The sequence below is a fragment of the Schistosoma haematobium genome, chromosome 5 (genome assembly GCF_000699445.3).
Source record: "Schistosoma haematobium chromosome 5, whole genome shotgun sequence".
NCBI classification, from domain to species: Eukaryota; Metazoa; Platyhelminthes; class Trematoda; order Strigeidida; family Schistosomatidae; genus Schistosoma; species Schistosoma haematobium.
The window spans coordinates 7,791,882-7,805,942 of NC_067200.1; the positions used below are offsets into that span (position 1 = coordinate 7,791,882).

Genomic DNA, 14,061 nt, shown 5'->3' on the forward strand with positions numbered 1-14,061 from the left:
TTTCCATACAAGATACCTAAAAGAGTAGAGGTTGATAGTTTTGGACTAAATTAGAGCAATTAACTAGTAATTCTTATGTTTCAATGTTTCCTCTCAGTTATTAACAGTTTTAAACATAAACTATCCACAGATATTTTATAGAATAGATGGGTTATGGTTAGTGCTAGAATGCAGAACTTGTACTTCCACCCAGTTAGCGTTCGTCGAATGAATGTACATAAGTTCTATTGTTTGTTTTCTCATGGAGACTCGAATCCAGTACCTTTCACTCCAAATATCAACGTGTTATCAGTTGAGTTATTGAGTCAGTAACTTATTCAGCACGCATGGTGTTTATATCATTAGTATTAAGAGACGGAATTATTCCTTTACCGAAATTTAGGACTGGATTTTCATATTAGTATCCATACTGGAGTGCTGTTATAACCACTTGAAGAGACCAAAATAGGATAAAAGGTGTGTTCTATATTCCACTGTTATCCATCTATTTTACATCTTCAGATTGTCATTAACTGACAACTCATACTGATTTACATTGAAATGAAATACACACAAAAGTTTGTTAGTACTTTGGTGCATGCTACTTATGTCTGTCGATATAAGTAGTTTGTAACATCAATCGGATGTAGAAAACTTGGCAGCAGAAGACTATGTAGGTCAACTTGAAGAAAACAGAAACGGAAATATGAAGAAAGTTATCACTTGGAAGAATCATATAGAATGTGAAGGACAAATGATGGAATTTTACAAATGAAGAATTCAGTGTATGGTTCTAATAGTTTAACAAGAGATTCTGTAATTTGTCCCCGCCTGAATGTTTATTCACAACAATACAAATTAATATCAATTGAAGATTCAATGAAAAACCAAAGAGTATCTAACAATAGTATTTCAACTTGGTTTCAAATTTACCATTTGTGTGTAGTCGTAAGGTCAGATGATATTGAAAACTGTTGACTAGCATCATTCTATTGTGAAATATCTATCTCATTCTATCTAGTTTTTTTAATGCTATACTTAAGTGGTGTCAATCTATGAATAAAATCATCTAATTAACTATATTTGATACAATGATCCTTAACAATTGACCCTAAACTAAATCGTGACTATAAGTTTATACATATATTATTAGCTATTAGCTAATTATGCGTTTAGAATGAAGGAATTCTGTCTGTCATTAGGATCAAGGCCAGGCATTTCATCCTTCTTATCAACACTTGGATGTAGATGCATTCGACTAACGATTTCCGAATAGGAGTAAACAGATGTTATGCATTTCACTAGTTGCCACAATCTACCTATCATATATAATCTGTCACATCATAGCTATATGTCGTTGAAGTTCACATTAGGACTTTTGGTGAGACTATAATTTATGGATGACTTTTGAGCAACATTAGAATGACCATGAAAATCTCCATCTACTTACTAGCGCTAAATGAGGGTTATAAAGCAGTTTGAAGAATAAGTATTGTGATTTACAAATGATGGTTAGTGTTTTCATCACGAACTGATATCAGAGCTATAATGCCGAAATAGTATTTAGCCAAATCAAAGAATAAATTTCGTGCTAAAATCTAAGACCTGATCTCTTAAATCTGATTGGTTCATCCATAAATTATAGTTTCACCGGTCTTTTACATAGTAACAAAGTTAGATCAAAATTCTGTTCTGAATGTTAGCAACACGATAATTCAGATCCTTTCATAATAATAATGACGTACTTATTTATTGTATAAAACAATGTTTCAATTCATAGAATTTTAAGCCAATGTTTTGTAAACAAATTGTACAGTTTTATTACCTCTGATGAACGTCTTAACGTTGGTTGATGCATTGTTATGGATGGATTTGTTTGCTCTGCTAAATCAGTTATTCGTTTCCAATGATCACCATGATCCTAAAATAGAAAATTTACAAGAAAAAAACACGATCAATTGAGCAATTAATAGATTGGTATAAAGAATCTGTGGAGATTGTAGAATTTTCACAGTTTAATTCATGAAATGATTTAAACTAGATCATTGAAAACCTAGAAGCATGGGATCACTACTTCATCTTGGCATGCCATGTTTATTTAGTAGTCAACGTCACAGATACACCTTGTAAATAAGTATGGTGTAGCACAAAAACTAGTCTCATGTATTCCTATCAATTAACTCCAACTACTGAACATCTCAATATATTGGACACGATGTTGAGTCACTTAGACCAGTGGCCATAACCTGGTCTATTAATAATAAAGACAAATATGATGTTGATCACTAATCAATGGACCATGAATTATAAATATCATACTCCCAAAGGAGCCTAGGCATGGTCTGAATAGCTCACCAATAATGTTTCATACTGTGAACCTTGGTAATTCAGATTCAAATCCCACGGTGATCATCGATTCCTGCGAGATACAAGGTACGCATTGAGGACGAATGCCAAACAGCATAAATCGTAGATGGAGTATTTCTTTTCAACTACTTCCGATCAATGAACAGTGTTGAATGCATTCAATTCAATAAAAATCCAAGATCAATCCAAATGTTATCAGTTACAAATAAACTGTCTATAATACCTCTCATTCAAATTTGTATTCTCATATTTGGTTGACTGAAAAGATAGAAAACCTAGAAGCACTAGATGGCCATTTCGTCCTATTGTGTGGCTTTTCAGCATAACTATGTTAGTTAACAATTAAATGACAAATGAATATCCGTTTTGATTGTGAAAAACTGAACTTGAAGCAATGAAAAACTTAGATTTTCATAATACAAAAAGGAAGATAAAAATTGGCAAGGAATGAAGACCCGACTCACACGTCCGCGTCGTGCCTCTTGGATAATGAGACGAATGACTCATGAACTAACATGAGCGGTAACCCGGGTGGTGGAGATCGGGCTAATCACTCACTCTTACCTATACCCATCAATCGATCACGAATCCCACAGAGAAACATAACATAAAACATTACAATAATCTGTTAAACAAATATGCTTATTTTTACACTAATTTCATCGGGATTTAGTAATTAGTCAACAAATACTATATGTATATGTCTGACAAAGAAGAAGTACGAAATGGATTTTATACTGGACTAATAAAAACAAAGATTATTCTTGAGCATAGATCATATTGAATTAGTACAAAGGAATACTGGATTCAAGGGTAGAACTGTTATGTTTAGTGGTATATCACAACTACATGGGCTGTTCTGACTTCCTAACAGACTAATCAATGTATTCTTCTTGGGTCACATTTTGACCTTGTCAATTACTTGTCTATAATCTCGACTGTCTTTTATTTGAGCGTATATGTGTATACCGCTTATTCTATTCATCATGTGTCATTAGTTTATTTAGTCTGGTTATGAACAGTGTGTCAAGCTTTATCAAGAGGAGTTGGGAAGCTTATCTTCTCGTTTTCCCGCTTCTCACTTTAATATCTGTCTGAATAAACAAATGCATGAATAAATTCTTCCTGTTCAGTTCGTATTTAGCTTCCTACTACCCCCTGCCCCATCGCTTAAATGATGATAACCTAGTTTTAGTATACAAAGCTTAACTAAAGGTTTATATTCATGGAATCAAATATCCAGTCACAAAAGTGATGAATACTAAGTCAGAATCAAATCAACGATCTATTAAAGAATAAATGATTTACTGAATAAATATTACACTAAAACTCTAACATGATCTTGCTTTTTTACCGTATTCTAATAATAACAGTACTGATTATTTGCAAAGATCGATAGTGGATAGCAGTGGAATCTAGCTTGACGAGGGTTTCGTCCTATTTGGGACTCGTCAGCTGGATGTACCTGCACCTCGGTGTTGATGTTCACTCTGAGGCTCGAACTCAGCATCATTCGCTCCAAATGCCATCGCTTTATCAACTTAGCTATTGAGTCATGATGTCTACTTGCTTGTGCAATTGGTATTGTTTTTGATTGAGATCATGAACCGATTGATGTTAGAACACCTTTGAAAACCTGGAATCACTAGACGGCTGTTTCGTCCTGTTGTGGGACTCATCAGCAGTGTGCAACCACGATCCCGCTCGCGGGATTCGAACTCAGGGCCTTCAGTCTAGCGCGCGAACGCTTAACCTACTGGACCACTGAGCCGGCATCCAATGGTGTTGATGTTTAACCTCAACCAATCCACGAAATTGCGTGACGATCTTCCATTGTTTGTTTGAATCTTCCTATTGATGTTTAGGACTGCAATTGATCAGTCTGTTATTGGCATATGTGCATGCACATATATTGATTATTGTTTTTAAAGTAAATAAAATGTATTAATCATGATAATCATACTTACTTGAATGTTAATTGGCAATGCATTGATACGATTGATTGTTTTACCTAATTCACTTGTTTCAAATAAGGATTGACGTGTTTTAATCCGATAAGATTTATCCTGTGAATTGGATAATTTCATGAGTTGTTCATAATTTTCTTTTTCTGATTAAATTTATGATCTGCTAGGTCTTCTTTTCTCTTAGTTTTTCACTAATCACTGTTACCCTCTGTTACCTTTTGAAATTGATTGATTGAAAACTTTACCACCACCACAACAACAACAACAAAAAATCGATTCGTGTCTTCAAAAAAAATGGTAATCTAGTGATAAATTGAATTGATCATCAAAGAGATTGATTCCTTACATAATCTGATCGTTATACTAACAATAATAAAAAGAACTCGATAATTTACTTTTGGATATGTGCTAAGAGAAGAAAAAATAATACGAACAACCAATCATATAATGGTGATCAGTTTTTTTAAAATTTATTTTAACATATGCTGAAGTGATAATTTGTAAACAGATCATGTGGTTCGTAAGAATAGTTACCATGGTGATTAGTTTGTTTATACATATATATAATGTTGGGTAATATTGAGGACAGGTTAATATTGAATGACAATAGTATTCATAATAATAATATTAGTTTTCAATCGTAGTTAGTGTATTGCGAAGTGTTATAAATATAGAGGTATTCACAAATACTAAAAAAAAATCTAAGCTAGCCCTCTTAGTTAAACCATTGTAGATGTATTGATGATGATAACTTTTAGTTTAAATATACTTAAAGAAAGAGATTCGTTTACAATTGGTGTTCCGGAGTAAATGTAAACTTTAAGGTTCAGGTACATCTGGCTGATGAATCTAAAGTGAAACGAAACGCACGTTCTGGATTTCACTACTAGCCATATGCTATCTGTTCTATATAAACTAGTGAAGAAAGTTTGAATTGATACCAATTGAATAATTCTGAATAGATAGTATAAGCTGTGGAGATTGGTAAATTCTAAATATTCCCAACCATCGAAAACCTGGAATTGTTGGACAGTTATTTCGTTATAGTATGAGATGCCTTAGTGGTGAACATCTAAGATATCATTTAGACCAACAAGTTATTCGGTGAATGCTCTATATGTAGAATATTTAATGGACAACCGTCGTTTTTTACTTTACACTAGGATAAGAGAGCTGTCCGATGCCTTCTGGTTTTCAGTGATTATCTAACTTAAATTAGCCCTTAATAGATAAGTTTAAATAGATTTATCGTTACAAATACTATTATAACGATAAACATGTATTTAATAAATGGTAAATATAAGAGATAACTCCCCGAATTGTCATAAGAAGCCATGATCGATGAAGAGCAAAACTCTTGAGTTTAAGAAATATCACCAATAATAAAGATGTTGTTGGCACAATACCTTAAATTTACTGCGACCAAAAATCCATACTATTAGATTCCAGGTTATTTGTTTGTAGGTTAACTGTTCACCGTGAAGCTTGAAGGTTCTTTGAAAGAATCTTGATGGGTCATGGATCTCTACTGCTAAGAAATTCAATCCTAAGATAAAACATACGTTCAGCTTTATCTGTTTTATGATCATTGTTAGTCTAAAATCAATAAATGATGTCAGGCTATCAGATAAGGCTTCTGATTTTTTGGAGAAATTATCACTTATATGCTGAAATTTTCTTCGTAAGAATTAATTATATTAACTGTTCTTTAAACTACTAGGAATAACTCTTAGTACTATGGTGGTTGGCAGTGGAATCCAGGACGCACCTTTCGTCCTATTTGAGACTCGTCATCTGGATGTACCTGCATCCTAGAGATGATGTCCACTCCGGTGCTCGAACCCAGTACTGTTCGCTCCAAACGTATCACATTATCCACTTATCTACTGAGTCCTGATATCCACCAGCTTGTGATTGTAATACTCGTAATTTAAGGCGATATCGAGGCAATCAGAACATGATGCGCATATGTCAATGAGCAACTGATCATTTGCGGTCCTAAATATCAATGAGAAGATTTAAAAAAACAATGCAAACTGTACTTATGTGAGGTTTTGTTTATACATAATCAGTTATAATTATATATTTTCAATTTACCAGAATCTATGTTTAAAAAATATAGTTTATCATTATTTCAATAGTTGAGATCATGAATCGATTGAAGTTAAACCACTATGGAAAGCCTGGAAGCACTGGACGGACGTTTCGTCCGATTATGGGACTCCTCAGCAGTGTGCATCCACGATCTGGCCTCATGAGTGTGGAACCCAGGACTAGACAACTGAGTCGGCATCCAACAGTGTTAATGTCTAACTTCAACTAATCCACGAAATTGAGTGACACATCCATCATTACCATCAGTGAGCTACTATCTCACAACAGATCTGGTTGAACTCCACTGATCACTGTTTCTCACTAGAACTCCAGGATATCAATCTTGAAGCCAGTCACTAGTGAGAATATGTTGATTAGTATCAGAATCTCAAAAGATGAACCGATCAGCTCAATATGATCACAAGCAATATAACACTACTTATTTCATTCTTTCTCAAGTAAATTACAATATCTCCAATAATGATTATTTTTACCATTATCTAAATCAAACTCTGATTATTATTATTCAGTAGGATAACGAAAGCTTTACAATTTAACCGCCAGTCATAAAAATACAACTAAGTATAGATCTCTAATGAGTCAAAGTTTATCAGTAACATTTTGTTTTTACAACTAAGTTGAATTAATCCATCTCTAATAGGACTAAGATATTTAGTGCTTTTACTAATTAAATTAAACAACATTAGTTACTAATCAATGATGAATTTCGTATAAAAGAATGAATATATTCAATGAAATTTCCGTCTTTTGAGGACACGGAAACAGATAACACATTCTCGAATACATTGTATTTGGTAGCGTTCCAATTACTTGAAGCGTTAAAGAGCGCCATCAGAACTTATGAAAAAGTGATGTACTGCCATCATGCGGTGCGAGATTCTCGTTTCCATAAAGATCAGAGGACATATATTAAAATTGTAGGTTGGAGAAATGTCCATATAACACCTAGCGGATCCTCACAGCCAATGAAATGAAGGAGGTAATTTCATTAGTGTTATTACATTGTTCTTGAAGGACTCCAATGAACACTTTATGTCCAGGCTTCATTTTTCGTAAGTTTATTGAAGGTTACTGGACTGTTTTTCGTGGAAATGTGGACCACAATCATGAGTGTTGTTCCCTGAGGTACGACAATAATTATTGGATGAGTAGGTTAACGGACGCTGAATTTGAAACAATGCGACCTCTTCTGATTTCGGGGACAGCAGCATCCAATAATTTGCATTTCGCTTATGGAAAGCGCCTGAATGCTCAAGGTGTTTAAATGACCATACTTATATTTTTTTAAAAAGAGTAGTCAACAGGATAATGACATTTTTGATCATATTAAACAAAGACTAAGTCCAATAGTATTGAATATAACACTTTAAAAGATTGATTTTTGAAATAGAAATTCTATTCAATTTACATTGAGAGGTCAACTACTCGCTAGAGCTATGCTATAAAAGTGTTCAGTCTGGTAATAAACTACAATCATCTAAACTCTGCCTATTTTAGTGGATATGTTAGTATATACAACACCATGAAATATGACGTTTGTAATAGGATTAGGCGAAAGAGAGAAAATAAAAATACGGCATGTTTTGTATTAGATTGTTAATGGCGTTAAGATTTCTTTTTCATCTTTATAAACATTAATCTTGGCAAACTTGTTTATCCGAACTAACAGTAGAACAAGAAGAAAAAGAAAAACAACAACAAAAGAATGTAAACAATAACATGTCAGAATACTAGAGGACTCCAAAGGGAAAAAAGTTATGTATAAACGTATGTAATGAGATCAAGTTCAAATAAATGATGAAAGAGTTGACAATATGACTAGATATTTTAGAATAGGAAAGAGTGGATACGTAGTTATAGTATGTATGATTACTGAGATCCAATTTTTGGCATATTAATTCTTTACATACCTATCTAAAACATCTTCATGACATTCAAGATTATACAGTTTGATACAGCTTTCCTTATCCATTGAAAAAAAATCTATAAATTACAACACTATCGTTGGTAGGAATTGTGCCAGGTTTTCTTTCTGAGCGAAGGGCCAATATATAAATTTTTTATGGTTAGCGTTTTTTTAGTTTTTTACGGGATGGGGTCGCTAACCCCATGCCCAACCCTCTTCCATTATCCGGGCTTGGGACCGGCAGTAGCCCCCGGAGGGGCTCCAGGCGGGCCAATATATATATATATATGTATATATATGCATGATTTTTATCAGTATGGGTATTCGTGAAGATTGTAGTATTTTCACAGTTGAATTCTAAGCTAGGCAACTATTAAAGAGCTGGAAGCATTGGACGGCCGTTGCATTCTAGTATGGAAGTTGTCAGCAGTACACATTCAATCATTCATGCAGAATCGTGGAATCGTTTTTTGCTCGAGTCTGAATCATATCAACCAATATCTCCAACTGTTGGTCATGGTTATTGTGTCCACCACAAACATGTAATGAAAACTCAACGCGACTCAATCCAACAGTAAATGAATCTATTAACTAATGTAATATTGTGGTGTGCGCTACTCATATCGATTCGTCAATTCAGCTGTGAGAATACTACAATCTCCATACCTATATCAATCATGTGTTCACTAATGATTAGCTTGAAGGTGTAACTCGTGGAGTTCTAGTGAAAAGGCATTATCAATGGAGTCCCATTCGTGTTGAGTATAAGACAATAATATACCTCAGACAATGAATAAAGGGTTGCACGTGGTCATATATGGTTTTAGAAAGAGAAATATTCTGGCATGAACCTCTACAATGTATAGCATAATTTCATTTATTGACAAAATTTATTATGTACAAAATTTCCAAAGTCTCCACAAAACCCCTTCTGATAATAATCATCTACTCACTAGTGACTGACTTCAAGAGATACTCCTGGAGTTCTTGTGAGAAGCCGTGACCAGTTGAGTTCAACCAGGTCTCATGTGAGATATCGGCTCATCGAAGACAATGATGTACGGTGACGCAACTTCGTAGATTGGTTGAAGTTAGACATTAACACCGTTGGATGCCGGCCAGCTCAGTGATCTAGTTGGTTAAGCGCCTGGCGCGAGACTGATAGGTGCTGGTTTCGAATCTCGCGGGGTGCGGGATCGTGGATGCGCACTGCAGAGGAGTTCCATACTAGGACGAAAAGGTCATCCAGTGTTTCCAGGTTTTCCATAGTGGTCTAGCTTCAATTGACTCATGATTTCAATCTGTGAAATTTCTACAATCTCCACAAACCCCTTCTGATTATGACAAACATAGTCGAAAAACTTAATGGTTTCGAAAATTTCAATAACATTTCATGAAAGAAGGCAATTCATTGAAGAAGAATTTTTGTTTCAACGATCTCATCTACTTCAACTGTACAGTCATATTCATAATTGATTTTATTTACTAAAATAATATTCCATGGTAAATTAGATTGGTGTTAACTATTTAAATAACTAGAAGTGGTATATTGTCAAGATGTAAAAATCATTATATAATAATCGTCTGGTGTAAAATTGGTAAGGTGAAGATAAATTAGCCATTTGACAACTAATAAAGATAGATGTTAAGCGTCCATGCGCGAGACTGATAGGTCCTGGGTTCGAATCCCTCGAGGCGGGATCGTGGATGTTTACTGCTGAGGAGTCCCGCACTAGAACGAAACGGCCTCTACCTAGGTTCAATCGACTAATGAACTCAATTATTAAATTACTATAATATCCACAAAACCCCTTTCTGACCTAGGTTGTATATAAGTTTTTCATGTGTATTCACATATTGCCGACTCTTCTGATTATATATATGATCTTGAATGAAGCTACTAGTAAAGTAGATTAACCGAACTTGACTAGACGCTCTAAGATTGAATTGACTTATTAGTATATGAAAATCATAGATCAATTACATCATTTGTACATCTTTTTTTCTAAATTGTCTCTTACAAACTTTATCATTTCTTTATTCCTGTTATTATTTTATTATCATTACTCGTAGTTATACTACTTCCAATTAACACCACAATACTACTTATAGTATCAATATAAGTAGTATACACTACTATACTACTAATATTTCTACTTAAATATATCTCAATGTCATAAATTTGAAGATCATGAAATATAATAAATCTATGTAGACTTATATTGTAAACCTTCTTCTCTATAAACATGTTGTTTTTTGAATCATTGTTAAAGTTTTTTTTCCTACGACGAAGAAGAAGAAACCACAAACTGACCATCTGTTTTTATTGAAAGATGTTTAATGAAATGATTTTCACATTTAGATTACGATCAACATCATCATTATCATCATCATCATCTTCTTCTTCTTCTTCATCATCATCATCATCATCGGATAACAGAAAATGAAGTCTAAAGTTGAATTATGACTAATTAGTATGAATATATCATAAAGGATTCAGTCTATAACTTATCCATTCTCTATATTATCACTTAATCTAAGTTGATGCATATATATACGTATTTAAGTAGTAAATAAATGTCACATATAAATAAATTTATGATTTAAATACAGTAATAATGTATATTTAACAAGCATTTTAAAACTAAATCTTTCATCATTAACATAAGTACATAAATTAAGTATAATTCAGTTAATGTTTATATTGATGAGTATTACAAATAGTAGTAGTAGTAGTAGTAGTAGTAGTAGTAGTAGTAGTAGTAGTAGTAGTAGTGGTTTCTTGATCATTATCATTAACAACATAATTCTATTGTAAAATGAAGATGATTTCTCTTCTGTTGGAGAAAATATCTTTTGATATTTATCAATAATTGAGATAGATTCTCTTGTTGGAAGTTTACTTGAAACTTCCCATTGTTGTTTTAGGAGTGTAATTGATCAGTCTCTTATTGGCAAATGTGCATCCTGTACGGATTGCCTCGATATTGAGTTAATTCACAAGTATTATAAGATGAATAGTGGCTAGCGGTAGAATTCAGGATGCCCGTCGTGTTCTATTTGGGACTCGACAGCTTGATGTACCTGCTATTATCCATCTTTGCTTATAATGTTTATGAACTAAGGCAATATCGAGGCAGTACTCACAGCATGCACTATGTTATACATCAATGGGAGGATTCAAGTAAGCAATACCAAGTAAATTTAAAGTTCACTACATTGCACAAGCTAGTGGTTATCAGCACTCAGTAGCTAAGTGGATAACACAATGGTGTTTGAAGTGAAGGGCACTGAGTTTTAGTCTCATAGTGAACATCAACTCTAAGATGCATGTATATCTAGCTGACGAGTCTCAAATAGGACGAAACGCACGTCCTGGATTCCACTGCTAGCCACTAATCATTTTTGCTTATAGCTGAAATAGAGATAGAAAAACTACATAAATTATTGTGGCATTACTTAGAGGTTTAATTTGGTTTACTTATTTTCCAAGTGATAAATGTGAATCCACTTTGAAATTTATGAAAATGGATAAATTTATTAGAAGGAATTTAAAGATAATGTTAATGTTTAACTTTTGAAGTGTAAGTACAGAATAGATTAATGTTGAATTGGGATGTATGATGACAGGTGAGAATTAGATTTCACTAACAGGATTTTTAAACGTCAACAGTTTACATTAACATATGATGATGGGTAATGGACAAATAGGCTAATACAGAAGGATAAAGGCCGTAGATCCGAGACCTGAAGTTACATAATACATATGAAGTGGCATATTTATTTACTAATAATAGTAGACTGGTGTATTGTCACGTTATTTTGTATCAGTTGTCTATCAAAAGTTCGATAGTCATAAGATCTTAGGAAAACTAATGCATGATTGTAAGCTAGTTGGCAATTTTTAGCGAGTTAGTTTTCTACGGGATGGAGTCGCTAACCCCATGCCCAAAACTATTCCTTTATTCGGGCTTGGGGGCGGAACTAACCTCAGAGGGACTCCAGGCTGCAGGTCTCAACATACACAAATGGAAAAGCAAGATTCTCCGATACAAAACAACATGCACCAATCAAATCACACTTGACAGAAAAGATTCGGAGGATATGAAAACCTTTACATACTTGGGTGGCATCACTGGTGAGTAAGATGGATCTAATGTAAATGTGAATGCACGGATCGATAAAGCAAAAGCAGTATATCTACAATTAAAGAATATCTCGAACTCAAAACAACTATCAACTGACAACACAAAAGTCAGAATTTTCAATACAAATATCAAGACAGTTCTACTGTATGGGACGGAAACTTGGAGAACTATGAAAATCAACATCCAGAAGATACAAGTGTTTATTAACAGTTGATAATAATACAACAGTGTTTTATCATTGAGAAATTAAGTGATTAGTGACATTTGAAAGGAAACTCTGCACATGGGTTCATTTCCTAGTTCATAATCATCAATAAAACACACATGTAATTTGGAATTCTTTTGTCATTCAGATTCAGAATTCAAGGTGTAACCATTGAAGTGTTTGTGGTTCAATTAATCTTCTGTAACAATGTGATATTTATAATGAATATATAATGAAAATATTATATTATTATATTTGAACAAGCTATTTTGTCGAGAAAACAATAACAATATTCTGAGTATTTTGAAATAGTTCATTTCATGTTATTTGCCAATATATATATATATATATATATATATATATATATATATATATATATATATATTACAGATACTGTGATGTGTACTACTGATGTCGACAGATATAAGTAGTATGTATCACCAATCGAAAGTGCAGATGTCTGGAGACAGAAGGTGAAGAAGATCAAACAAAAGAGAACAAAAACAGAGAATGATTGGTGAAGAAATGAAGGGAAAATAAAGTCTGACATAATTGATGGATATTTTGTAAATGAACTTTTTACTATATAATTCTCAGATTTTACTATGATGTTCTATAATTTTATGTTCAAAATAGATTTGGTTGTTTTCGTTGATGTTCCGATTCACTACAGTATAACTAATAAACAATTCAAATGAATAATATAGAGAAATAATAGTTGTCAACATTTAAAAAAGTTAAAATAACTTACTTCAATAGTTGAGATTATGTGTCAATTGAAGCTAGATCACCATGGAAAACTTGGAAGATTTGGATGGCCGTTTCGTCCCATTGTGGGACTCTTCAGCAATGCGCATCCACAAGATTCAAACCCAGGACCTATCAATCTCGTGCGCGAGCTTCAATTGACTCATGATCTCAACTACTGCAATAACTACAATCGCCTTCTGAAAATAAATAACTTAATATATAGATATGTATCACTATTGAAAATATACTTTTATTATCATTCCCTATAATCTTTATACGAATAATAATTGTAATTAGATAATGATTATGATTATTGTTTTAGTTGTATTATCCACAATTATAACAAATTTGTTATTATTACAATGGTATTTTTATGGGTATCGTTTATCATTTGAAAATCTTTTCTTTGTTGTCCGTTTATTCGACAAATTTGTTCATGTCATGTTTTCTTTCACGTTTTTTCTTTTTCCTTTTCTTCTTCTTTTTCTTTCTTTCTTTCTTCCTTCCTTCCATTCTGTTCCAAAGTTACTTGGTATGTTTTATTTTCCTCTGTTTCATCAGGGTTATTATTATTACTATTACTTCTTTTTTCATTGTTCATACAATGAATGAATGAATGAATAG

The 14,061-nt window shown here is 33.1% G+C and overlaps 1 protein-coding gene across 1 annotated transcript in view; it reads right to left on the bottom strand.

Annotated features, from left to right (window-relative positions):
* Window positions 1-6,123, bottom strand: part of MS3_00009079 (uncharacterized protein) — a gene marked incomplete at both ends in the record, with an annotated part of 46,965 nt that extends 40,842 nt beyond the window's left edge. Inside the window, 4 exons of the mRNA XM_035732995.1 lie at window positions 1,805-1,900; window positions 4,314-4,456; window positions 5,876-5,909; window positions 6,118-6,123. Of these exons, the coding sequence (XP_035589875.1) occupies window positions 1,805-1,900; window positions 4,314-4,456; window positions 5,876-5,909; window positions 6,118-6,123 (279 nt within the window). The remainder of the gene's footprint in view (window positions 1-1,804; window positions 1,901-4,313; window positions 4,457-5,875; window positions 5,910-6,117) is intronic.
* Between the last annotated feature and the right edge of the window lie 7,938 nt (window positions 6,124-14,061).